General features: G+C 36.9%; 1 protein-coding gene across 1 annotated transcript in view; it reads right to left on the reverse strand.

Moving 5' to 3' along the window:
* LOC129267613 (uncharacterized) overlaps nt 1-26,784 on the reverse strand; it is a 53,185-nt gene that overhangs the window by 4,247 nt on the left and 22,154 nt on the right. Inside the window, exons 14-39 of the mRNA XM_064104860.1 lie at nt 25,938-26,126; nt 25,089-25,273; nt 24,129-24,312; nt 22,855-22,980; nt 22,432-22,527; nt 20,824-20,952; nt 20,090-20,218; nt 19,383-19,486; nt 18,383-18,611; nt 17,049-17,171; nt 16,317-16,439; nt 15,240-15,365; nt 14,619-14,741; nt 13,795-13,920; nt 13,201-13,323; nt 12,720-12,845; nt 11,545-11,853; nt 11,133-11,239; nt 5,847-6,069; nt 5,493-5,543; nt 4,712-4,774; nt 4,168-4,301; nt 3,226-3,445; nt 2,260-2,395; nt 1,147-1,303; nt 180-224 (exon numbers count right to left, since the gene is read on the reverse strand). Coding sequence (XP_063960930.1) covers nt 180-224; nt 1,147-1,303; nt 2,260-2,395; nt 3,226-3,445; nt 4,168-4,301; nt 4,712-4,774; nt 5,493-5,543; nt 5,847-6,069; nt 11,133-11,239; nt 11,545-11,853; nt 12,720-12,845; nt 13,201-13,323; nt 13,795-13,920; nt 14,619-14,741; nt 15,240-15,365; nt 16,317-16,439; nt 17,049-17,171; nt 18,383-18,611; nt 19,383-19,486; nt 20,090-20,218; nt 20,824-20,952; nt 22,432-22,527; nt 22,855-22,980; nt 24,129-24,312; nt 25,089-25,273; nt 25,938-26,126 — 3,686 coding nt within the window. The remainder of the gene's footprint in view (nt 1-179; nt 225-1,146; nt 1,304-2,259; nt 2,396-3,225; nt 3,446-4,167; nt 4,302-4,711; nt 4,775-5,492; nt 5,544-5,846; nt 6,070-11,132; nt 11,240-11,544; nt 11,854-12,719; nt 12,846-13,200; nt 13,324-13,794; nt 13,921-14,618; nt 14,742-15,239; nt 15,366-16,316; nt 16,440-17,048; nt 17,172-18,382; nt 18,612-19,382; nt 19,487-20,089; nt 20,219-20,823; nt 20,953-22,431; nt 22,528-22,854; nt 22,981-24,128; nt 24,313-25,088; nt 25,274-25,937; nt 26,127-26,784) is intronic.

A 26,784-nucleotide genomic window follows, 5' to 3' on the forward strand; every position in this document is an offset into this window, starting at 1 on the left:
TAAATAAAATATTCATTTTAATCAATTACGGATTTTCATAAAACCTTCACCAATTATTTTTTCCATTTTCTGCTATTTTTTTTTTACAATAAACCTTTTGTGAGGGCTAACTTTCCCATTAAATGACTTTGTTAGGCATTATCACAATGAATTGATATGCAATTAAGGAGTTAACTTACGTTGTCTTCACCATCAACCACGTATGGTGTCCGGAAATTGCGATTCTAAAAGAAAAAAAATCAGATGATCAAATCAATCAGACGAAATGTTGGAGTAATTTAAATTTCATTCGCAATTCTAAATGGGTGTTTCATAAAAGGAAAAAAAATGTAAGTTAAGAGCGAATTTACCAGGAGCTGGTGATCCCTTTCGATAATAAATAATAACAACAAATGTCTGATTGGATGTTGGTTCACCATCACCAGTCTTCAGAGAGTGGCTCTCTTAATTACGAATAGCTTTTATAAACACAGACAAGTAGTGATACCCAAACCTTTTTTATAGTATATTAAATGCTTGTATTTATCCCTGTTAAATATGAAAAAAAATCACAATGTATACAACAAGAAGGCCTCAATTCAAACCCTCCAAATATATTTGGTTCTAATTCGACCCCCAAAAGAAATGGAAAGTATTGGTGGATTGGGGGGGGGGGGGTTATATTTAGTCTACCAAAAATCTAGGGCCTATTCATTGATAAATTCTAGTAATCAATGTTGGCATGGGGCTACATGGCATTTGGGTACCGATTGGGGCGCTTGGTGCCCCCCCCCCCCAAAAAAAAAAGTTCCGTGACCCAGTGAACAAAATGAGAAAGAGAAATTAAGAGAAATATAAGGGAAATGGTAATAATCTTGTTGAATTTTATGTCAAAACCTATAACAAATTCATATATCTATTTTGAAACTCGAAGTTTTCACTCATTCGCGACTATTTTGTAGGCCAAAATTCTTCCACATATACGCCACGCTGAACCCGCCCCTAAAAATGCTTGGCTAATTACGCCACTGCTTCATGGATCGACACCATTTTCAGGACAACTTATACCCACAAAAATACATGGCTGGTTTATTGCAAGTCATCAATATGCCTACTGATTCACCCTCGCTATCAGAGGTTTTAGCAGTTTTTTCCAAAGACACTTACCGTTCCACCTCGTTCTCGATCTCTTGTCAGCCTTTGCACGGCTCGACCGACCGCCAACTCACGGCGATCGATCGAGTAATAAGACGACGCATCATCATAGGGATCGTCACCAAAAAAGACGGGGCTGTCCCGATTATATTGACCATGGTACGCCTCTCTGTCAAGACAATTAATGAAAATAATAAATAAAAAAGATAAAGGACAATGCGGATACTGATTTATATCTATCAATGTCACTTCAACAACTTTGAATATTAGTGGGAAGACTATAGGGGAAGGCTGGGTAAGTTGAGCATAGGGGCAAGTTGATCCACCACCCAGGCCAATAATGAAGGAGTCAGACATTGTGGTAGTGTCATGTATTGATGACCCATTACATCACCCTTAACCCGACAATGTTGTTTTTAAATTTGAAACTAAAAGTATTTTTATAGAGAAAGATACAAATTTCAGCCAAAAAGTAAAAAAGGGTGTGAAATTGAGCCAGCCAACATGGGGCAAGTTGAGCCATGGTAATTCTTATGGTAATGTATATAAATAAAAAAAACCTTAAAAAGCCATTGATATGCAGACAGAAAGGAGCAAATATACATGACTGTTCTTTTCCTTTTAGATATGTTAGTATTTATAGAGAATTAGGAAGTGAAAAGACTTTAAATACAACATTGACATGCTGGTTCTTCCCCCATACTTTTTGTACATAGTGTTTGTGGTTCAACTTACCCCAGAGGGGGGCTCAACTTACCCCACAGATGGGGCAAGTTGAACCATTTGACATCTCTTTTTTCAAAGGTGACAATGACTTTCAGTGATGGGAAGTTATATACTGTATAGGTGCAAGTATTTTAGAAGAATTAAATACTAAGGCAAGGTACTTATTTCTACAAGATTATTAATCATATCAATTCTAATATGCAAAAAGTGTCACAACTTACCCTGCCTTCCCCTACTGTATATACTTCTACTACTACTACTACTACTACTACTACATCCTGCGTTGTGTCCGGCTTCAACCCCTCCCCGTGATCTATAGGCCTACAATATATATAGTGATGTTGGTATACAATTTACAGTGCCTGTTTCTCGATGCCGCAATAAATGTATGAAACTTACTCAAAAGCGTGTTTGGCCGCAGCTCGCCTTGATGTATGCATTAGTAAGAAACTTATGCAGATGATGATCAGAAGTGCGCCACCTACGGCACCTATAGCGATACCGACGATCGCTCCACCAGAGAGTCCCTGTGAATCTACAGAAAAACATAAGAAAAGTTCACCAATATCTTGGACAATAATTGTAATAGAATTCCGGGTACAATACTTTGTTGTGGAAATTATGTATTCATATTAGATTGACAATATATTCATAATCTGATGCATTTATTACGAATTATGAGTAGGGAATTAACTTAAAGATTTAATTATCTGGATATTGGAGAAAATCCAAATATAAACAAAAGAATGATTGAGTGACTAGATGAAAGAAAGGAAAATTGAATGAATGAAAAAACAAAGATTAAATGAACGAAAGAAACAAGGATTGATATAAAGAAAGAAAGAGAGAAAGAACGAAATGCAAATAAATAAAAAAAGCCAAAAAAAGATGAAAAGAACGATCAAGAGAGAAAATATATAGAAAGAATGAAGGAAAAAGATTAAGAACCTGACCGACGTTCTTCTTGAAACATTTGCCAACACAACCCCAGGGGCCCGTAACACAAAGTTTAGCAATGATCGTAGAACATTTTTCTACGATTGATTCCATTGACTGCAATGATCAATCAATCGTGGAAATCAAGTGTACGATTAATCGCTAACCTTTGTGCTACGGGCATAGGCGGCAGAAGCGGGGGGGGGGGGGGGGGACGTGTCCCCCCTAGATTTGAGGTGGGGGGGGGGGACAATCACCCCTTAATTGTTTGTTGATAACCTCCTCTTTTTTTTGCTTGTCAAATTTCTTTTCTGCATCCCCCTAGATTTTTTGGTTGATGACCTTTTTTTTGCTTGTAAAAAAATGTGGTGCCCCCCTAATTTTTTTGGCTTCCGCCGCCAATGGTTACGGGACCCTGAACACACTTACCGGTTGGCAACATCACGGAGAGGGTTGTGCTCCCGAAAGTCAAACGTTGATTCATTGTCGCTATGTCGGTGATGGCTTGTTCGATAGCAGTGGCTTCAGCTGTAGTCGGCGCTCCAACTTCTATCTGCATATCAGCGATAACACTTCCTTCTACGAATGTTAGTACGTCGCAAGTGTAGGATTGTAGCGCGCCATACCTGGCTTCAATATATTCCTTTACCTGTTGTATCGAACGATGAAAAAAATGCAGGTACATTCAGGGTTGTTTTCAGTTTATTTCTCAATTACACATTTCTGAACAAGTCGAACAGACCGACTTGAGAGCCCCACCCCCACCCTATTTTCTCAAGAAATGCTTACTAATTGTGCGTTATAAATTCAACATGTACATAATGGCATCCGTCATATATTAGATAAGCTGTCTTACTAAAGGGACATAATTTGTACCGTGTCGATTTGAAGAAATGTTGTTACATAAACTTTGTATTTTCCCCGTAAACAATGTATCGTTATCGTAATGTGCATTAATGTGATTTGCACGATACAATAATTTTATTTCCCAATAATATTTGGTAATAACGCTAGATCTACAGACAGGATTCATAATCACGTTTTCACTTTGATTTTTCTTGCTGTGAGTTATAGGCCCTTTTGGAAATACATGTAGCTATATTAGGAAAAGTTTTTTTCCACAGCCTACTGATAAACTATTGCGTTGATTCAAATGATTTTAATTATATGTATTAAAAAACACAACAAATGGAAATGTGTTTTCACAATAAAAGCACTGATCAAAATTAAATCTGTGACAAAAAGATAATTTGGCTTGCCATACTCCAGTAAATGTAAGGATCAATGGAGGGGCTTGTCACAAAACCTTTATTCTAACTGAAAAAAATGAGTAGTTTTATGAATCGGGCTCCTGATTTGTAAAAGACTTACCGCATTGCAAAATATGTTGGCAAGGTATTGGAAGTATGGCGTCGTAGAATCAGAAAGACTTGTATTGTAATCCAGTATAACATCATTTAGCCGAGTAACTCTTAATAAAAGCCTCACCGGACGGACTACTAAAGCTTAGAAATTAAAGAAAAAGAGAGAATATGACGGTAATAACAAGGATAAAAATGATGATCATAATATTAATGATAACAATAATTCTGACAATGATGATAATAATTGCAGTACAGTAATGATATTGATATGGAGATGACAACGACGATGATGAATGTAAAAATATTAATAATAATGATAAGTAATATCAATAATGATAATCGCATCAATAAAAATTATGTTTAAATACTATTACAGTGATACATTCTTAGTCTTCTCTCTCTCTAAGATTATTAACGTTGCATAAAATATCAGAAGTTGTTTCAGAAGTGGACGTTTATAAAAAGAAAATGCATTCCGAGAAGGAATTAGAAAGAAAGTAACTAAGTAAATGAGTAAATGCATGATTAAAGGACTATAATTATCATACTACCTGTGGTTGTTGTTGTTGTTGTTTTTGTTGTCGTAGACTCTGTTATTTGATTTGTTTCCATGCCTAATATCAAAATGAAAATGGCATAAATAACAAATACCTTTCTTGTATAAATCACTGTTGCAAAAATAAATTTTTACCTTTTTCGCACATAAATTTTACCTATTGACAAAATACAGAACCCAATGAATTATTGCCAAGATTCCAAATTAAGATGTAAACTGTCACATAATGTTTGAATGCTACAATTACATTATAAAGATATTGAAATAGCCCTCTACAGTGACATACATGTAATCTTTCGCAATTTTATGTCATATGATTACTTTAGGAAAAGAAAAGAATGACATTAAAGTAAACCCATCTTATTTCCCAATATTATGATCTAAAAAAAATATCATGATATATCGTATGTATTGAATTGCATTTGTATGGTAAATATCTTGTTTACTGCGTTAACATTTGTTGTGATGTTCATTTTAAATGGATTAAACTTGACACTTTTTCACATTTTACTTATAATAGAGAACAGTCACTACTGTGGTTTTTAAAATTGACACCAGTTGGTATTAATAAAGGACCACACCCTGATGTGTTAAATTATACCCCAGAGATTGAACATAACACCAAAGAGTGTAAATGTAACAACCAAAGGTGTTTTAATAACACCTATATGTGTTAAAATAACACTGTCAATTTAACACCGGTGTAAAACAGCTGGTGTGGTCCTCTATGTACACTGGTTAACACCGCAGTTTTTGCTGTGTGTATATATACATACCCGTTGTAGAGGAGATTGTTGAAATATCAGGTTGCCTCTCCTGAATGGTTACTGTATACCGAAAAGACATGAATATTAAATAAGGTGATCAAATATGAATAGGACGAGCTTAGGTGGGAAGGGGGCGGCAGGGTGGAGATATACGTTTACTTTGAATTTAAACGTATATAACCATGATAGGTTTCATTTGCTTCATGTGTTTCGTAATCCATTTCAACATAAAGAAAATCGTGAATATTGCATCATATTGGAAGTAACAAATAGAGATATTCTCAACACTATACTTTTTTTTTATTATTCTGTTTGGACAATTCTCACTTTTTAAAAGGAGAAATTGAAAAGATTTATGCTTACCATTTGAGTTAATCGTTATTGGACTGTACGTTTCACTGCCTACTTGAAAGCTTCCTATATCCGCAGCCGTGACGTTTACAGCATTGCTCCTGATGTCTTCTGCATCTGATGCATTGTTTGCTAAGATGGTTAAATCCACGTTCGCCACGACACTACCGCTTGTGAAACCCAATACTATACACGTGATATCCCCATTTGTCAGCGTCTTGTAGAATGCTACCAACTGTCCAGAAAACAACAACAACAAAATGATTTCTTTGTAGCAAGGGTTATGTCAAAGAATTATTTTGGTGATCCCATTTTTGTCGGATCTTCTATCTCTCTATGTTGATGAAAGTATTAGCTGTTCATAGACAACACTTCATCACCAGAATCAAGGCTCTTTTAGGAGAAGCATTCTTTTATAATCGAGTTTGTAATTCTGCCTTGAACATCCCTTTGCAAAAGCACATCATATATGTTTATGCGCACACCAATTCAAATAAAAATTTTGGTACTTGCTGTGGGTTCATTCTAGTCGCGCGAGATATATGTATTCGTAATTCAACGTCAATTTTAGGATATGCATTGTAGGATAAATAATAATAATAAAAATAATAATGGTATTAACAACAACAACAACAATAATAATAATCATCATCAGTTCTTAGAGACGCATATACCATTATTATAAAAATTCTCAATGCAATTGGAGGTTATTATTTGACATTTTAATAAGGTATGTGCTTCTTACAGGTATGACTTAACACAGGTCTGAATCTGTCGTAGTCTGTTATTAATCTCACGGGGAAGTAATTCCACAATTTTGCTGCCATTTTCCCCAAAGTTCTATCACAAAAAGTCTTTGATTCTACACTTTTTGAAAGAAAAGATCCTCAGTGATAACCCTTAACTGTTAACCCTTATTGCTAACCTTAACCATGTTAACCCTTAATTGTTAACGAAGAAGTCAAATGGGGGTAATATTATTTTTTGAATGAAACCGCTGAGGTACCGCCCGCGAAATTATTTTTCCCACCGAGTTCTGGACCGACATATGAATATTCATGACTTGCGTCTTCGGATTGAGAGTACGCATGCGCGTGGACTTGGCCTCCACCAGTGCCGATCGTTAGCATTTACGTTGCTCAGAATGAATTAGCATCGTCAAATTACCGGTACCCTTACATAGTTACATAGGCCTTATAGGCTTAGATCTATATATACATCCAATTCTTAAACACTTATCAAACTAGCTGCCATTAATGGCAAGACATGTGCTAGGGTAGGGCTAGCTTAGGCTAGCGCATTAACTTTACCTCAAATCTAGACCTGTCTAATGCCTAATACTAATAGGAATAGCCGACTAATGCCATGGTTAACTTCGAACTGGTTAATTCCGAACTTTACGTTTGATTAGGTTTGGACCAATATTAGCTTATTTACCATGGTCTAATATGTCAAGTCCGTATACAGAACAAGTCCTAGATCTAAAAAAAATATATCTTAGTTCTAGTCTAGTCTCTAGATCTAGACTCTGATCTACGCGCTATCAGCAAACTAGTGTACCAAGGGGGGGGGGGGGCAGACTGCCCCCCTGACGAGTCACAACTGATCCAGGGGACGTGTCCCCCCCCCTTGAGAAGCCAAATTAATGATTTGTAATGTCAAAATGCAACGAAAAAAGACGTATGTCCCCTCTTTTGAACGTGAAAATCTTTTTTTTTCTTGTTAAATTTTTTTCAGCTACGAAATCCTTAATTTTGGGTGAAGACGTGGATCAAGATCACTGACGTTAATTTGTGCCTGACGTTAGAATACGTTCCATGCACGCACTGGTGTACTTATGGATTATGGATTATGAATTTCTTAGCTGAAAACAAAATTGACAAGCAAAAAAAAAAAGAAAAAAAAAAAGATCTTCACGTTCAAAAAACGTCTTTTTCATTGCATTTTTACATTACAAATTATTAATTTGGCTTCTCAAAGGGGGCACGTCCCCTGAATCAGTTGTGACTCGTCAGAGGGACAGTCTTCCCCCCCCCCCCTTGGTACACTAGTGGTTCCATGCTGATACAGCGTAGATCAGAGTCTAGCTATAGAGACTAGACTAGAAATAAGATAATTATTTTTATAGATCTAGGACTGGTTTTGTATACGGACAAGACATATTAAACCATGGCAAATAAGCTAATATTTGTCTAAACCTAATTAAACGTGAAGTTCAGAATTAACCAGTTCGAAGTTAACCATGGCATTAGTCGGCTATTCAGTGTTGTAGTCAAGGCTCAAACCTCCAATGCCAAGGCCAAGGCTTTAATACCCAAGGCCAAGGCTTCAATATACCAAAGGTCAAGGCCAAGGCATGGAAACCCAAGGCCAAGGCCTGAAAACCTCAAGGCCAAGGCATTTCAAACTTACGATATACAGAACAATGAACTAACAATACTTAGGCGGCAGACATCTCACATGGTAAAATGTATGTGAGCGAGGGGACTGAGCGAGAAAAAAATTTAACCTTTGTACATTTAAAAACAAAAATAATTTCATGATAGAGACATATTAAAATAATGATATAGTTACCTGTGTACACATAACCCATAATTTTTCTATAGGCCATTTACATTGCAATAATTATTATTGCCACGGTCATCTGATCCTGGCATTCTCAACGTATGTTTTTCTCCACTCCCTGGGACAGAGGCAGCAGAAAATTATTATTGGGGAGAGGGGGGGGGGGGGGGGGTCAACGCCAAAAAGGCACCCATTTATCAAAATGAGTTTTATTTGTGCAAACAGATACATGTATTTTCAAAATGAGATTATGAACTGCGTGAAGTAATTGTGTGTTTTGTAGAAATTAAGTTGAGCAAAGGCTTTCTAAAGTGATTTTTAATTATAAGATAGATATTTTGCTTTAGGTTTTACTTCTCAGCGAGAAAGCATAGCGAGCAAGCGGTTTTGAAAAAAAAATCAATTCTGAAGTTGTAAAACTTGATTTATGGTCAATTATGGGGCTAATCATTGTTGAAATTTCCTTGCGCGATGTTGCCAGCGCGAATCACCAGTTCAAACTTCTTGACATGTCGTGTAATAAGACATGGAAATTATTTTATTCTGAGCTGGTTTTTTAATCATGAAAAAGATGTGTATCTAACTAAAAATAACTTTGCACTCGCTAATCGTTTTTATATACTGACCAGTAAAGGAAGCAGTTAATTAAGCAGTTAATTACTGCATTTTAAATAAGATACATAACTCACCAATTAAAATAATGCGAGCGCAAAGCGCGAGCTCAAAAATTTGTGATATTCCAACCTGAAAACTGGACATTCTAAGCATTTTTTTGTGAACGGGAAGAGAACGAGTATAATCATTGATGCGAGTGCAGGAAGCGAGCCAAAAATTTGTGATATTCCAACCTGAAAACTGGACATTCTAAGCATTTTTTTGTGAACGGGAAGAGAACGAGTATAATCATTGATGCGAGTGCAGGAAGCGAGCCAAAAATTTGTGATATTTCAACCATAAAGCAACATTCTATACATTTTTGTAACCATTAGCAGTACTGTACTAAACAATAATTGATGCAAGCACGATTCAAAATCTGTGATTTTCGAACCTGAAATGTATTATGTTTTATTATTAAAGAAGGTATTTCTTTTTTTAAAAGGGCATATTTCATTTTTTTGGGGGGAGGGGGGGGGGCAAGAGAGCACAAAGCGCAAGCTAAAATTTTCAAATGCTTAAACTGAAAATGAGTCATTTTTAGGACTCTTGTCAGTTTTCATATTTTTTTCTGCTTACAACCACTTTTATTAAACAGTTAATTAATCATTAATTATTAATACTTATTTACAATACTAATAATTATGAATTATTTAATTATTTTTTGTTAATTATTATTTCTTGAAACCATAATGACACAAAAACAAATACGTTGTTTATTTCCTTGAAACTGTAGAGAAATGAGATTCATGTTGAACGATATATGATTAAAAAGAAGTAAACATTTTTTCCCCTTTGTTTTGTCAATCTGACCCAAAACATATATAAAATTTAGAAGAGAGATAGAGAGAAGAAGAAGTCCCACCACCAAGAATAAACTTAGACAAGGGGGGGAAGGGAAAGGAAAAGATGGAGTAAATGTGATGTTATTTTTTAAACAATCTATTGCAAAATTAGCTTTTCTTATAGAAAGAGGGGGACAAATTTTGTTCACTCGCTCGCTTCAATCGTTTTCTTCTTTTTTTTTAGAGAGAAATTTTGCTCTATATGCCATGCTTGGCCCCTCAAAGTTTCTGGCTCATCATGCCATTGACATAACCTATTTGGATATGACAAAATTGGAGACTGTGTTCAAGTTTACCAAATCTTTTCAGAATAGCATTAAGACTTAAAACATTCTTGTTGGCCAAAGAAAATAATACAAGGAAAATCCTAATGGAATAGAAATCAAACTTGTTATCGTTCTTTAGAGTTAGCTATGTTTAAAGTATGAAAATTGTTGTCAAAATTTCAGTCAGATGTAAAAAATTTTCTTGTCATCAAAGCACTATTATCTTGATCATGACCATTATTATTTACTGTCATTATTATGATTACAACACATTACCAATACATAATGCTATTTTTCATAACTGATGTATTCTTTGTTTGAATTTCTTGATAATGGTGACAATTACAATTGATGACACTGCTAGTACACTTACTACTGCTGCTGCTACTGTTACTGGTGATTGGAAGTATTGACCATTAGTGTTATTAAATATATATAAAAAAAAATCGAAACATTTATAATTACTTATTTAAAACAAATGAAAGTACAAAATACAAAATGCCTTGAAAAAGCCTTGAAAATGCCTTAAAATTTCAAGGCTCGAAATTCTCAAGGCCAAGGCCCTCTCAATGCCAAGGCTTTGAAAAAGTAGGCATTAAGGCGCCTTAGTGCCAAGGCCGAGCATCAAGGCACTACAACACTGATTAGTACTATGCATTAATTAGACAGGTCCTGATTTGAGGTAAAGTTAATGCGCTAGCCTAAGCTAGCCTTACCCTATCACATGTCTTGCCATTAATGGCAGCTAGTTTATTAAGTGTTTAAGAATTTGATATATACATGTATATATATATAGATTTAAGTCCACGCGCATGCGTACTTTCAATCCGAAGACGCAAGTCATGAATATTCATATGTTGGTCCAGAACTCGGTGGGAAAAATAATTTCGCGTACCGCCCGGGTGTTCGTATAAGTGCACTTACACTCATTAATATTGTGGAATTTAAATCAAGATATAAGAGCCTACCTGATCACAAAGGGCAGTTGCCAAAGTGGTAAAGGCAGTCGAAGTTGGGTCTGCAAGATCGTTTTGATAAGTGGCGTTGAAAGAGATGACAACAAAGATAACTACATCTGAAAAGAAGACGATAGAAAACAATTATCATATCTTTGTAACAAGCTAAACACAAAACTTTGCAAATTACTAAGAATGCGAATGTCCGACTGGGTATGAATATGAAAGTTAAAAAAATAAATGTTATTTAGGAGTGTGCAGATTGCTTGAACGATTATCCCCCCAAAAAGAATATAAAACAACTAAACACAAGTTGTTTTTAGTCGATTGCGCATCAAAAATCATAGAATTTACAATCTAAGGATTATGAACTGTTACATATTGGGATATTCTTAGTTATTTCTATTTTACTCAATGTATCTACCGAATTGCGAGGTGGCGACTGTCTCCATTGTTGTAGAAGTGATCATGTTTGTGGTATCAGACGTCACTGGTGTAGTATTAGTTGTTAAGCTTGTGGTATCCGACGTGACTGCTGTGGTATCAGTTGTTAAGCTTGTGGTATCCGACGTGACTGCTGTGGTATCAGTTGTTATGATTGGGTTATCAGACGTTACTGATGTGGTGTCAGTTGTTAAACTTGTGGTTTCTGATGTGACTGCTGTGGTATCTGACGTGACTGCTGTGGTATCAGATGTCACATTTGGGTCCACTGTTGTGCTGGTAGATGAATCTAAAAATCAGAAAACAAAAAATAACACGTTTATAAGTTCATAATACCTGTCGGGCAAATTGTAAAATCATCTACAGACAGATGTGGCCAGTTGTATCAAGAACTCGATTAAAAGTTACGGAACTTAAAAGCAATACAAGGTAAAATTGTAAGTCGGTAGTAATATATATGAGCCCTCTGTTGCTATTTGTTTATCAACATTCGGAACTTGCCATTCCAGTTTTGCGTAAACAATATTTATTTATTTTAGCTTTACGGGCAGCAGCCTAATTATGAAACACCCCATTCTGGGGCCTACCCTTTGGTCATTTTGGACACCCATGGTAATAATAATAGCCAATTTTTATAGAGAGCTTTTCCCAGAATGGCTCAAAGCGCGTTACTTACAGCATACAGTAATAAGATATATGTTATGTAAGGTATGATCGTATTGTATTTAGTCTATTGGCGTCAATGCAAATGCCAAACACATTTTGATCTTTGATATATCTTGGTTGAAGCTCACCTAATAAAGCGTTGGTACAGTTTCAATAAGGCCTACAAGAAAATCTTCTTAGACTCCCTGTAAAGGTGCAGTGATCGTTAACGGTCTTCTGCCCTCTCTCATCGGGTGGGTGTTTCATAAAGCTGTTCGTAAGTTAAGAGCAACCTTAAGAAGGACTGGTGATCCTTTCTTACGTGCTAAATATTCACCAATGAACATTTAATGGTGAAAATCATTTACCACGAGAAAGGGTCGCTCTTAACTTACGAACAAGTACTAACGAAAGAAATATCGTTGCCGGGATACTCGATTTAGAATTCGCAATAGTATAACTGCAAGTCGGACGGTTGGTCACCGTCGAACAGAATAGAATCATTCTTACCAATGCATGTGACGTTATCATTGGCGAGTTCGTAACCAGGATTGCATGTACAGTTGAAAGAGCCCCCTATGTTCGTGCATATTCCATTTTCACAAACCGACGAGTTACTCGAACATTCGTCGATATCTGCAAAACAAATATCGGAAAATAATTTTACATTTAAAACCTTCAATTGACTGACATTCTCTTAATCATACCAGAGCATATCAATTATTTGCTCGTTTCGTCATAACTTCGATGTTGTCTCTTAGAACCTTGCGATGACGCTTGGCATCACCCTTTCCAGGACCCTTTTTTGTCATTCAACGAATATATATAATAAAAATGTTCTCTTTAGAGGAAAAGTACCGCACAAGAATCCAGAGCTTTCTTCAAATGTAATGAGTTATAGTCCCCATACACGGTTAAGGAATCATACGAACTTCCAGATACATCACAAGATTATTCTATCAAAATTATTTTGCGCCATTAACTGACTTACCTAAACAGTCAAACCCTCCAATGTCCAACTCGTATCCATTTGAGCATGCGCAGGAGTAGTTGCCATCATTGTTGAGACATTTATCCTGGCATGCATACATTCCGACCAAGCACTCATCTATATCTGTATATATAACATCACAATAAGAATGGGTCTATAAGAACGATCCAAGTCTATCCCCTGGCAAAATTGAGTTAAACATTTGTACAACATTTTTCTGAAATTCACGTCCCGGAATACAATTCAAAAGCGCGCGAAATGAATAGAAAACTAACCGCTGTAGTCATGTTAGTTGTTTTATATGTCGATCTTTCGGCCGACATTCTCTATTATTTATATTCCTCGTCTAAGACTCGGGCCAATATGATTCTAATACAGGCTTTGTATTTGTTCCCCTCAAGGCCAGTCAATATTGCATAATTATATCATCGTTACCATATACATATTCAAGAAAAAGTTACGGATACGGTCTTCTGCCCTCTCTCATCGTGTGCACAAGTACTGACGAAAAATATCGCGCTGGGATAACAGTCCAACTGCAAGTCGGACGGTTGGCCACCTTTAATTTGTCGAACAGAATAGAATCATTCTTACCAATGCATGTGACGTTATCATTGGCGAGTTCATAACCAGGATTGCATGTACAGTTGAAAGAGCCCCCTATGTTCGTGCATATTCCATTTTCACAAACCGTCGAGTTACCCGAACATTCATCGATATCTGCGAAACAAATGTCAGGAAATATAGGAATATACAAACATAAAATAGTAAATACAAATACATATATAACAGAAAACATGAAACAGAAAAACATGTTTGTTTCACGAAACATGAAACAAACATGAAATGTCATTTTAGGTTTGCACTTATTTCAGATACCTAAATGCCTTTATTTTGCGGCTACTTAATGTGGATCTTTACACATTTTATGCTCGACCCCTCACACTATCCTGTTCCATTTTTTGCATTTTGTGAAAAATTGTTCTTAATCGTTTGAAAAAGTCATTTTCTTCAATATCATTCAATAATCAAATATCAATCATTTCTATTTGGAGGAATGCTATCACACGTAACACCGAAGCTTTCTTCACATGTATTTAGTTTTACTCCCCATTTCATTTTTTTTTAGTATATGTAGAACTCATAATTACCTTCAGGTATACATCATAACATTTTCTCTCCATCAAAATTATTTTTCTGAAGAGATTGAGTAAAATTTTACCCAATATTTGATAAAAAGGGAACACACATTTTTTGTTGGATACGAGTTTGTTCCGTATTAGGCAAAATGTGTGTTTTATTAGTCAATTTCAACGCGACATCGGGTAAAATTTACACAGTGTTTGGTATCATTTTACATACCTGTTCCATTTTACCCAATATTTGGTAACACATTTTAGAGGTATGAATTGACTTACCGACACAGTTCAATCCTCCGCTGTCCAACTCGTATCCATCTGAGCATGCGCAGGAGTAGTTGCCATCAATGTTGATACATATTTCCTGGCATGCATGCATTCCGAACAAGCACTCATCTATATCTGTATATATAACATCACAATAAGAATGGGTCTATAAGAACGATCCAAGTCTATCCCCTGGCAAAATTGAGTTAAACATTTGTACAACATTTTTCTGAAATTCACGTCCCGGAATACAATTCAAAAGCGCGCGAAATCAATGGAAAACTAACCGCTGTAGTCATGTTTAATTGTTTTATATGTCGATCTTTCGGCCGACATTCTCTATTATTTATATTCCTCGTCTAAGACTCGGGCCAATATGATTCTAATACAGGCTTTGTATTTGTTCCCCTCAAGGCCAGTCAATATTGCATAATTATATAATCGTTACCATTTACATATTAATGAAAAAGTTACGGATACGGTCTTCTGGCCTCTCTCATCGGGTGCACAAGAACTAACGAAAAAAAATATCGCGCTGGCAGGGATACTCGATTTAGACATTCGCGACAGTATAACTGCAAGTCGGACGGTTGGTCACCTTTAATTTGTCGAACAGAATAGAATCATTCTTACCAATGCATGTGACGTTATCATTGGCGAGTTCGTAACCAGGATTGCATGTACAGTTGAAAGAGCCCACTATGTTCGTGCATATTCCATTTTCACAAACCGTCGAGTTACCCGAACATTCGTCGATATCTGCGAAACAAATGTCAGGAAAATAACAAATTTAACACAATCTGTCGGCTATCATTCTCAAAATCGCACTAGAGCATACCAATAATTTGCCTGTAAGGATTTTGTTTTTATTTTATTCATTAATTCTCCACTCATGGGCTTGATGGCCCTCTTTCGTCTGTTCTTCTGAGGGATTCAGTACACATACATTTCAATATACAAACATTAAATAGTAAAAATAAATACATATATTTACAGAAAACATAAATCAACAACAAAATCGACAGGATTATGATAGTTTTCAAGAATTGATATGTCATTATAAATTTGCACTTATTTCAGATAGCTAAATGCCTTTATTTTGCAGATATTTCATGTGGATCTTTACAAATTTTATGTCCGACCCAACGAACGTAGAGGGCAGCAACGCTTGTGTGTTGCTGCCCTCTACGTTCGTTGGTCCGACCCCTTAAACTATCCTGTTCCATTTTCTTTTACAATTTTTCTTGTTTTCAATTATGAGCAACTGTTCTTAATCGCTTGAAAAGTCTTTTTCTTTGATATCATTCGATATTCATTCAATAAATAAATATCAATCATTTCTATTTGGTGGAAAACCATCACACGTAACATCGAGGCTTTCTTCAAACGTATTTAGTTTTTACTCATTTCTTGGTTAGAGTACATGTAGAACTCTGAATACCTTCATGTTCTTCACAGCATTTTCTCTCCATCAAAATTATTTGTCTGAAGAGATCGAGTAAACATTTACCCAATATTTGGTAAAAAGGGAACACAATTTTTTGTTCGATACGAGTTTGTTCCGTATTAGGCAAAATGTGTGTTTTATTAGTAAATTTCAACGCGACATCGGGTAAAATTTACACAGTATTTGGTATCATTTTACATACCTGTTCCATTTTTACCCAATATTTGGTAACAATTTTAGAGGTATGAATTGACTTTACTTACCGACACAGTTCAATCCTCCGCTGTCCAACTCGTATCCATCTGAGCATGCGCAGGAGTAGTTGCCATCAATGTTGATACATATTTCCTGGCATGCATGCGCTCCCGACAGGCATTCATCCATATCTGTAAATAAAACATCACAAAAATGAGATTATGCTTCTATTCTTTCCATATGAAGGTGGATATTTATAAAAGTAATTGACTTACTTTAGGCGAAAGTATAAAAGCCCAGGTGATAATGATACCTGCTAAATTCTGCCCTGATCTGACTATCCACTTATCACTGGATAATATGAGCGTTCGAAACCTGCTAGTCGCACGGAGAACGTTGAAAATAAAGTCAGAGTTCTCTTTCGTTCCGAACTTTTTTGGAAGCATGGCCAGCAACCTCAAATTATTTACTGTGTTTTCGAATGGGTCGTACTAGGGCAATCAACTTAATCATTAGAAAGCTGATAGTCATTACAGAAATTTAAATAAAAAGACTAAAGCATGCTGGTGTCTTGGTTGTGGTTTTAGCGTAGCATGCATCCCTGTATCATTATAAATTAGCATGACTGAATTCGAATAAATCATAATATATGCCGATATAAAACAGGCCAAGATACAAGATGAAGCATAAAACGCTGACCCACAATAAACTTAAACCAAATAATTTCTATTGACCACCTGTAAAACCCGTATAATATTAATATTTCTTCCCTATATTTAAGTAGTTTTTACTTATTTTACCTTCGCATTGGTCTGTTCCGGTTCCTTGGAATCCTTGGTTACATGTGCAGAAGTAACTTCCTTCAGTATTTGTACAGTTCCCGTTACTGCACACCTCAGTGAACTCAATGCATTCGTTGATGTCTGAATATACCACGAGGAAAATAAATTATTATACAAAAGAAAATTGATGAAAATATTGTCTTTTGTCCGTAATATCAAGCAAGGGATCGCGGGTTGGTTTTGAAGGGGGGGGGGGGGGGGTTAGCATGCAAAATAACACCCACAATCAGGTAGGTGGTCATTTTACGCTTAATAATGTGTGTGTGTGTGTATGAGGGGGGGGGGGCTGAAGCCCCCGTCACGGCCTTGCGGTCCCTTTCAAATGATGACAAATTATCTTTCAACATTAAATTTTTACTATACTACACTGTAAAATATATCATGGCCCGTAGTCTGAAGTCAGGTTTGATTCAGACCACGGTCTAACTCTGTCCTACAATTATGGGGAGCCAAAATTACAAAAAATTTGTTTATATTGTATATTTATTATGATTATTATTTCATTCCTTTTCCTTTTATAATCAAGACAAATACTTCAAAATATTTTAGTTATCATTCCCAGACAATTATGAACAATTTGAGTGTCAAATGATTTAATAAATTGGATGTGTACTGTTAGGGTTTGGTGCTCCATATGGCTGTCCTTACTTTGACCACAACTTTAAACCAGGATTTAATTTAAGCTTAAGTTCGGGATACCCTATATATTTCACGGGAGAATCCGGCATGGACTCGACCCACTTTTACGATGAAGACACCGTAAAGCCTTTTAAAAATATTTATCGCTTCAAGAATAAATTTTCCACCATATCTCTCGAGGTATGTCGTAATTTCCGTGAATGCAAATGAGAGATTGGATGATATCACACACTATTTAGGGGTTTTGTTTTACATAAGTAATGACAAAAGGAATGGGTCTGTTATTGTCAGAAGCATGATTTAGTTTGCTTTCCATACTGGGGGCCGTTTCATAAAGCTGTTCGTAAGATAAGAGCGACTTTAAGAACGACTGGTGAACCTTTCTTAAAAGCGCTAAACCATCGCCAATGTATATACCATTTACCACAAGAAAGGATCACCAGTCGTTCTTAAAGTTGCTCTTAACTTACGAACAGCTTTATTAAACACCAGGTAGCATAATTTTTCAAATTACAGTATTGAAAGCTAGTCAGGTGAAATAAGCTCAATTTATACATATTTTATTAATTGTTGTGGAAATTGGTCAACAAAAACATCAGAACTGAACTTGAAATTACTCAGTGGGAGGAAAATGATTAAAACCGATATCATACCTATTTCGAGAATTCGGTTACTTGAACCGAATATTCGGTCAAGCGGAAGGGAGGCGGTAAATGCGGATTGTATATCGGTAGCGGTCAGGTTCGGGTTGAACGTGTCGATCCGGAAGTCGACTAGGCCGTATTCTTGGTCGACTAGTTCGACTAGCGTGTAATTGGTCACGAGGACACCACCAAGCAATCCATCTCCGAAAATAGACGTGCCGTTCAGTTGGTATAATACCTGTAACATTAATTAAAGAACATTAACAGCGTCAGCACTTTTGTCAACATTTTGTGCAGAGTGTTTAAATAGACTCAATTGAGTGAAGGGATCAAAATACCCTCTTTTTTCAAACTATAACTTTTAACAGATTAAATTTTTTTTTTCCAAGGGTCGTGGATCGTTTTTTTTTCCGGTGTTTTTGTTTTCTTTGGCTTTTTTGAAGTTGGGGCAACTATCCCTATCTGTAGATATTGGTTCGAGCATTTGTTATGTTAGAGAGAGGGTTGTGCGTATGAATTTCTCCCAGTGACTATCATTCTTCAGTGAGACGTCAATTCTCTGCATGCCCTCTGCATCCTGCTGCTAATGGGGAAGCCGCAACATAGTTTACAGCTATTGTAAACTGCCTTTTATTGTAATCATTATAATTAAAAGAACAATAATATTCATTCCCGAATTCGCTTAATCACATTTAATATATTGATATTCATCATGATTTACAATGATTTGAATATGATTATCATTACTTTTCTTTTCATCATTTAAATTATATGCCTCTAAGCTACCATTTTATACAAAGGCGTGATAGGGGAATCAACGTTAGAATTTTCAACAACAGGAGAGAACAAAACAATCCCCCAATTTTGACGGGAAATAATTATTTCCAGTGTTCCATATTATTGTCACTGCAATTTTCACCGTTGCCATCATTATCAATATCAATATAATCATCACTGTTTTACTAAATGGGAGTAAATACTTATGTTAAATATCAGGTAATTTGCTTACGTCATCAGCGAGTCGATCCCGATTTTGAGTGGTGTCTGAATAATACGTGATTGTCATACTGTTGATGAAATCAAACCGCAGTTCAATACTCAACGTGGTAGCAGCTATAATAACGGGTTAAATTGAATAGGAACAGTGATTTTAATCAGCATCATTATTCATCTCGAACTTCAAAACACATTCGTATAAGTTAAAAATCAATTTCAATTGGGGACTACAGATAGCCAACAGAGTGCATAAGTTAGCGGCAGGGGAAGAGGAGGGCAATACCGCAACCTGATATTATGGTCCTTCAGCCAAACCAACTTAAGCACCGGAAATTACAATTACAAATAGGGACAATGATTAAGAATACTTTTTTCGGTATAACGTATCCGCTAAGGTCTTCTTTATCATATAACTGTAATCCAGCTGGGTAAATTTACTTATTGAAAGAAACATTTTAAACTAAGCAATACAGGATTATATAAAAGAAATGAAACCCGGGGAAAATTTTAATACAAATGGGTAAATAGATAAATGAAAGTCGTTTACAAATCTGGGAGCTTTTCATGAAAGGACTTGTTGGAGATTTTCCATGACATGTCCCATTTCATCCGGCGGTTACCATAGTAACAGTCCTCCTCAGCCAATCAAAATCAAGTAAAGATGTGAGATCTGACAATTTTTTGGATACAAATACTGGTGAAAAACTCCCCAGAGCTTACCTTCGCATGCTCCTGACAGCTCTGCAAAATTAAGTGCACACACGCATGTGTAGTTGCCAATGGTGTTCATACATTGGCGGTTAGGCGCTGCATTACAAGTATAATCCCCAGTGTCGCACTCATTGATGTCTGGAAGAGAAAAATCGAATTTCAATGAATCAGCTATGATCTAGAAAAGGCTCATGTCATAGTCACGCCAACGAAACCGACACCAAACTATCTGATGGTATGCCATTGGAAATAACGTAATAGCTTTGACTGGTGTTGAGATGATTCCGTTAGTCTGACTGAAGCATCAGCTGAATGGCTTTTTTGAATGAAGGCCCACGTGGAATTTTAGTCAGGGATATCACTGAAAACCTAAACAAGATATTGATTCGATGAAAAGTCAACATACTTCATCGAAATAAATAGAATATTGGGACTCCTGAATGATACATGCAGATTCTGCATGGATTTTCTGAATTGATGAAATAGAAGTTTGCAACGATATGTACACGGTGAGAGGCAATGGCACACTTTTTATGCATCCCATACGTCCAAAATTATAGGAAATTATCTCACGCACACACAAATGTTTACACATGTAGATGGATGTTGTGTAGAGAAGTGTCCCCGCTTTCATGCTTTTTACAGAACACAATGGTCTATTTTACTGTCCACGTTTGAAAACATTTATAGACATGATGTAGTGTGCGTGACTGTCGTGAGTGTGGATTTGCATGTTATTGTACCTGCGCATGACTTAGTTTCGTTGATGGTATCATAACCACCAATGCAGCTACAGAAGTAGTCTCCATCTGTGTTGATACATGTAGAGGTATCAGGGCACTCATCAACACCATTCGAGCATTCATCAAAATCTGCAAATAAGATACATTAATAATAACAATTAGAATTAGAGACGAAACTAATTTGTTTTCAAAAGATCACGTGCTTCGTACACAAATAAAATTTCGATATAAATAATTGTATTTGCTGTCCGCTACTGCTGATAGGTTTTTACCGTCCTTACCAGCCTCTCGACCCAGGTGCTAAATGGGTACCCGGTAGGATGTGAAAGTCATTGTAGCTTGTCCAGTACTGTGTGTGCCTCACCGGCGACTGACTGGAATACTCCCCAGGGAGTGGAGGATGTGCACACAGTGTGTGCGGGAATGATTGATTGAATCCGATGACCGGGGTAATAATATATCTGTAAAGTGCTTAGACACGTCGTTCCGATGTATTAAGCGGTATATAAAAGCCAACTAATATTTATATTATTAATGTCCAAACTTCGAAATATTGGAATTCGCACTTGCTTTCTGTAATATTGATGGGTCTGGTCTTATTTGGGCTATAAAGGTAAACAAGCATGGCCCTGGGAAGCGGTGGTGCGGAAGCACCCCCCCTCCCAAATATTCTTGGGGTGCTGCGTGTAGGCCTATTATTATCCATAGGCAGCACCCCAGGTATTTTAGAACATGTGTAAAAAAAAAAAATAAAAAATAACCAAAAAAAGTGAAACCTTTTTTCCCCCAAATTTATCGGAACCAATTTGACCTCCATTTGTAGAGAAACCTTTTTTTTTTGCTTTCCAAATTTCTCGGAACCAATTTGACCTCCAATTTGCAGTGAAAATTGTTGTTTTTCTTGCTTTTCAAATTTACATCCGCACCCCAGTAAAAAATCGTTCCCAGAGCCCTGGTAACAAGGAAAACGTAATGATAGTAGTGTAACATTAAACCATCCACAAATGGAACACGGTGGACACTTTACAAAGCATATGAGCATCACGGTATCAAGAAGTCATGAGGTTGAATTCACGTATCTCTGATGAACAGTAGGACTCTCAATTTGAATTACCGTTGTTTTTGTTTCTGTTAATTCCCGTAAGGACTCGGCAGGACAGCGTTTTGCTGGTAAACGCCAAGCTGGTAATACCTGGTAATCAGTCATAGTAGCTGGCCTTATAGACGACATATATCACTCTCGGGCCTTTTTTTATCAAAGTGGAGACAATGGCAGAGTTGGGATTAAAAACTCACAACCTTGCGATTGTGAGTCCAATTCTCTAACCACTGGGCCACACTAACCATGAAATCCACTGCCATGACATAAATGAAAGACCTTATGTAACAGGGGTGATACCATGATTTTTTTTATTCCGAGAGGGGCAACACGACCCAAAGGGTGACGTCATAATCCTCAACTCAGCTGAAATATCTTGGTATTGTAAGTTACCTACATGCCCCGGATTTCATAATATTTTTTTTCTTTCTCCACATTTTTGATATTTTTAAAATACTTGGAAATCAGAGGGGTGGTCGCCCTCACCCCCGTCCCTTATGTGATCTTACCTGAGCATGATCCATTAGAAAACTCGTATCCTGGATCGCATGTACAATTCGAAAAACCAGTATTGCTCATTGCTGCAGGTGTACAACCAGCGTTGTCTGCAAATTTAATCAGAAAATGTTCTTATTTAATATTCTCAATGCTGAACGAATGACAAGAAAAACAAAATTAATGCAGACGCAGTAACAACATTACTTTTCGGTCCAATAATTCAACTACAGTACTTTAATCACTTCAGTGAGACAAAGAGAGCAAATCGAGGCAGGGGAAAAGGTGACTGATGAAAACATAGTCTACACACAAACACACCCTCACACACAAATTCAAAGTAATCTCATGCATTTATATTCCACTGTTATCCCATTCATACACTCACCAAAGTGGTCTACTGTACACATCTTGCCAAAAAAAAAAAGAATTCCTACCTATACAAGAACCTTTATCCAGAGACAAAGTGAACCCATCATTGCAAGAGCAGTAGTATCCATCTAGGATGTTATGACAGTTATGTTCACAGTCGTTCGTGGTGTTGCTCAGACATTCATTTATATCTAAAATATAAAGGAAGAAATTGTGGAATATAAATGAAACGGAAGACTATTGAGTGTCAGCCCCTGATTGTCAATAGGGACTGCGACGCAGAACGCTTTCTAGAAAATAAAAATGTTTCGTCAAATGACCTTCATGACAAAGGGCAAAACAAAAAATCCTTGTCGAAAATTAGTGAATCAAGGCAGCAGAGTTCCCTACAAGTTTTTGTCAGCTCCGAAACTTAGGACGATCGAAAGAGCTGTTCGTGTTCTCAAATTTTCGACAAAGACATCCCACCTTTTCATTGTCATTTGACCGGCTTCAGTGGCGTACCTAGGATTTTTCACAGGGGGGGCAAAACCGTCCGCCAAAAAATTTGACAAGCAAAAAAAAAAAAAAAAAAAAAAGAGCTTCAATTAAGCTCGTCAGGGGGGGGGGCAATATAGGTCTTCAAGCTCGTCAGGGGGGGGGGCAAAAAAGGTCTTCCAAACTCGTCAGGGGGGCAGGGATACCTCCTTTAATTTGCATGGGTTGTGGCTCGTCAGGGGGGCAGACTGCCCCCTCTGCCCCCCCGTAGGTACGCTAGTGACCGGCTTGTTTTTCAATACAATTGCTGAATTCTCGAATTCGTGCTGCGTCTCTATTTCGAAACCTCCCTACTGACAGGGCTCCAAAAGATCCATACTTGCAAGAAGCCCTTCTTGCAATGCCCAACCAAGAAGGAAGGGGATGGTTATCCGTTTAGATTTCTCTTGTCAGATCTCCGGGTAGGAAAATATAAACTGACTTTGAAGGCGGTTCTTTCTATATATCTCTTGTTTTTTTTCAGCGCCTCTCTTCTGACGAAATTAAGATGATCAGTTTTATAAAGTATTTTTTCTTCTTCCTTTGTGTTCTTCTTATTTATATATATTTTCCTCCCTTCTTCTTTTTCATCTTCGATCTGTTATCACCCCTTTTTCCTATATACGTACTTTGTAAGTACTTCATGCCACCTGGCACCTTCCCTTTGATATTTTTTAGTCAAACAACTGGTGCATCACAAAATACATGTCCTGTTGGCAGGGAAAAACTTTATATTGTTAGCCTTGCTTTGATACATATAAAAAAAAAGATTTTTTTTTTAACACAATTAAATTGACAAATTTAATTGTGTAACAAAGCCTACCAGAGCATGTAACGCCATCACCGACCCGACCTGGTGGGCAGTCACCACAGCTAAAGTCGGTTGATTCCATAGGAGGATTGTCAAGACATAGGACACCTTGGTAACAAGGATTTCCCGCACAGGAGTTAAAATCTTCATCACATTGGTCACCTGACCAGCCGTTGCTACAATTGCACGTGACCACCTGAGAGAGTGATACAAACAAATAATATTAGAGTACCCCTATAACCTTACCCTATGATAATTGTTAATTAGAATAATAGGCATTTGTATAGCGCCATCTATTTAGAAATAATCTATTCATAAGCGCACTGTTATTATTACCCCCGGCTTCAGCTCGAGCTGCCTTCCAGCTCTCAGTGCATCCAAAGAATTAATAATTTAGAGTACCCTTTCACCTCACCTGGGTCGAGTGCAGCACAATGTTTCTTCTTGCTGAAGAAAAACACGCCATGGCTGGGATTCGTACCCACGACCCTATGATTGGAAGACTAGAAGTCTTATATATCCTATTGTCCCTATATATTAAAACATAATCAAAGTAATATCATGTTCAGAACCACTTGTCCAATGGACGATCGATGGTGCAAATGGCAGCGGGAAAAAATGACAAGAGTAAAGATGGCTAGGCTACAATGACAGGATTAAAAAGAAAAACCTGTTCATTAGGTTTGGTGCTAAAATTTCATCCTTTGTTACAGTGAATACAGGGGCAGTGGCAGGGTATTTTGATGGGGGGGAGGAGCTGAATGACCTAAAGTTGACGTACTTTTTCGGAATTGAATAAGAAGGGAGATGAAGTCACACGACTATGAGCTCCCTTCTTTCTACTCCTCTTTCTTATTTCTTCCTTTTTCTTCATTTTTTTAATACGTGAAAAAAATCACTAGGGTCACCCTCCCCCTGCCCCTCGGACCGCAACCTCCTAGTCGATTGGCTTGTAACACTCGATCAACCTACCCCGTATCCAAAGCCAGTGAAATTCTGTCCATCGGCCAAGCTCTGGTAGTCACATTCCCCATCATTGAAGCAGCTGCAGATCTTAACGCGGAATAAGACCATGCTCTCCGCTCCTCTCTGGTCACTGGCGACCACCTCCAATCTTGATACATCAAAATCCATTGGTGTCCATTCAAAATTTCCATCTGCAGCCAAAGATAATTATTATTATTATCATCATTTTGGGGAGCAAAGATAATGATTGATGCTGTTGAGCCCTACCTTTTTCTACTCAGAAAGTGATACAAATAAAAACACTTCAGTTTCTACAACCATTAATGTAAACATCTGACATTACCTGAAAATGCGGAAGCTAATCTGTTCCCTTTCTCATTCCTTTGAAGTGGGATTTGCATCTTTTGAGAGTGGATTCCACCTCTTTGTTGGAGTGAAAATGTCAAAAGGATGCAGAGTTCACTCGAAGAGCTATAATGCACCCTTTATTGATATACACTTCACTCCAGGAGTTATAATGCACTCCATACGCATTTACAGTTCACTCCAGAAGTAATTATAATGTATTCTATAAGGGTTACAGTTCACTCCAGATGGGCTTATAATGCACTCTATAATAATTAAAGTTCACTCCAAAAGGAGTTACAATGTACTCTATAAGGATGTACAGTTCATTCCAAATAATTTGGTCCCTATTATCACCTCAAGAGGAAGTTGTGATTAGAGACTAGATTAGCTCTTTTAGACGGTAATGACCTTAAGATACATTTCAATCTACTTCACTTTCCAAAAAACATCGGTGGAACGACGTGACACAGTAAGCATACGAAACATTTTATTATTTTATTTATTTACCTGCTGTGATATTGGCTCCTTCAGGGTAGGCGTCACCAAATGTGAAGGTGACAATGTCACCATCGTTCTGATCTTCAGCGGTAAATGATAGCTGTATCGTTTGATTCACTTGTGCATATATCACTCGCCCGTCTTCATGTAGTACGTTACCAGTATCAGTGATCATTGTGATATTTGGCGGGAAGTTTTCTGGAGAAAAAAATGAAAAAGAAAATAACATAACTTCTGAGTATTCCTGATTTGTTTTCCAGGACGTTCTGGGGCGAATAATGAAGAGAAAGCCTTGAAAGAACCCCCCCCCCCAAAAAAAAAACACCTGAAAATGTTCGCTGCTTGAAGGAGCACAGTGTTCCACAATGTGTTTACAATTTTAGCAAACTGTGGAATCATAATCACACTGTTTACCTTGAACATTTTATACAGTAGGGCCCATTTATTACATTCCCATGCAGTTTGCTATGTGAACACACTATGACACCTGTCAAGGTGTCTACAGTGCTAAAATGTCTTCACACTGTTAATTTTGATAATTTTTAACAGTGTGTATCACATTTCCATGCAGTCAGCTATTTGAGCACACTATGAACAGTCACACTGTTGAAGTATCCAGTGTGAAATGGTCTTTACACTATTAAATCTCAAAGTGTGTATCACATTTCCACGCAGTTCACTTGTGAACACTGAACAGTCACATTGTCGGGTTGTCCACAGTGTGGAAATATCTTCACACTATTAATTTATCATTTTTTACAATGTTTATCACATTTATATGCAGTGTATTATGTAAACACACTGTGAACAGTTACACTGTCGAGGTGTCCACAGTAGAAATATATTTGCACTAACA

The sequence above is a fragment of the Lytechinus pictus genome, chromosome 9, assembly GCF_037042905.1.
Source record: "Lytechinus pictus isolate F3 Inbred chromosome 9, Lp3.0, whole genome shotgun sequence".
Lineage (NCBI taxonomy): Eukaryota > Metazoa > Echinodermata > Echinoidea > Temnopleuroida > Toxopneustidae > Lytechinus > Lytechinus pictus.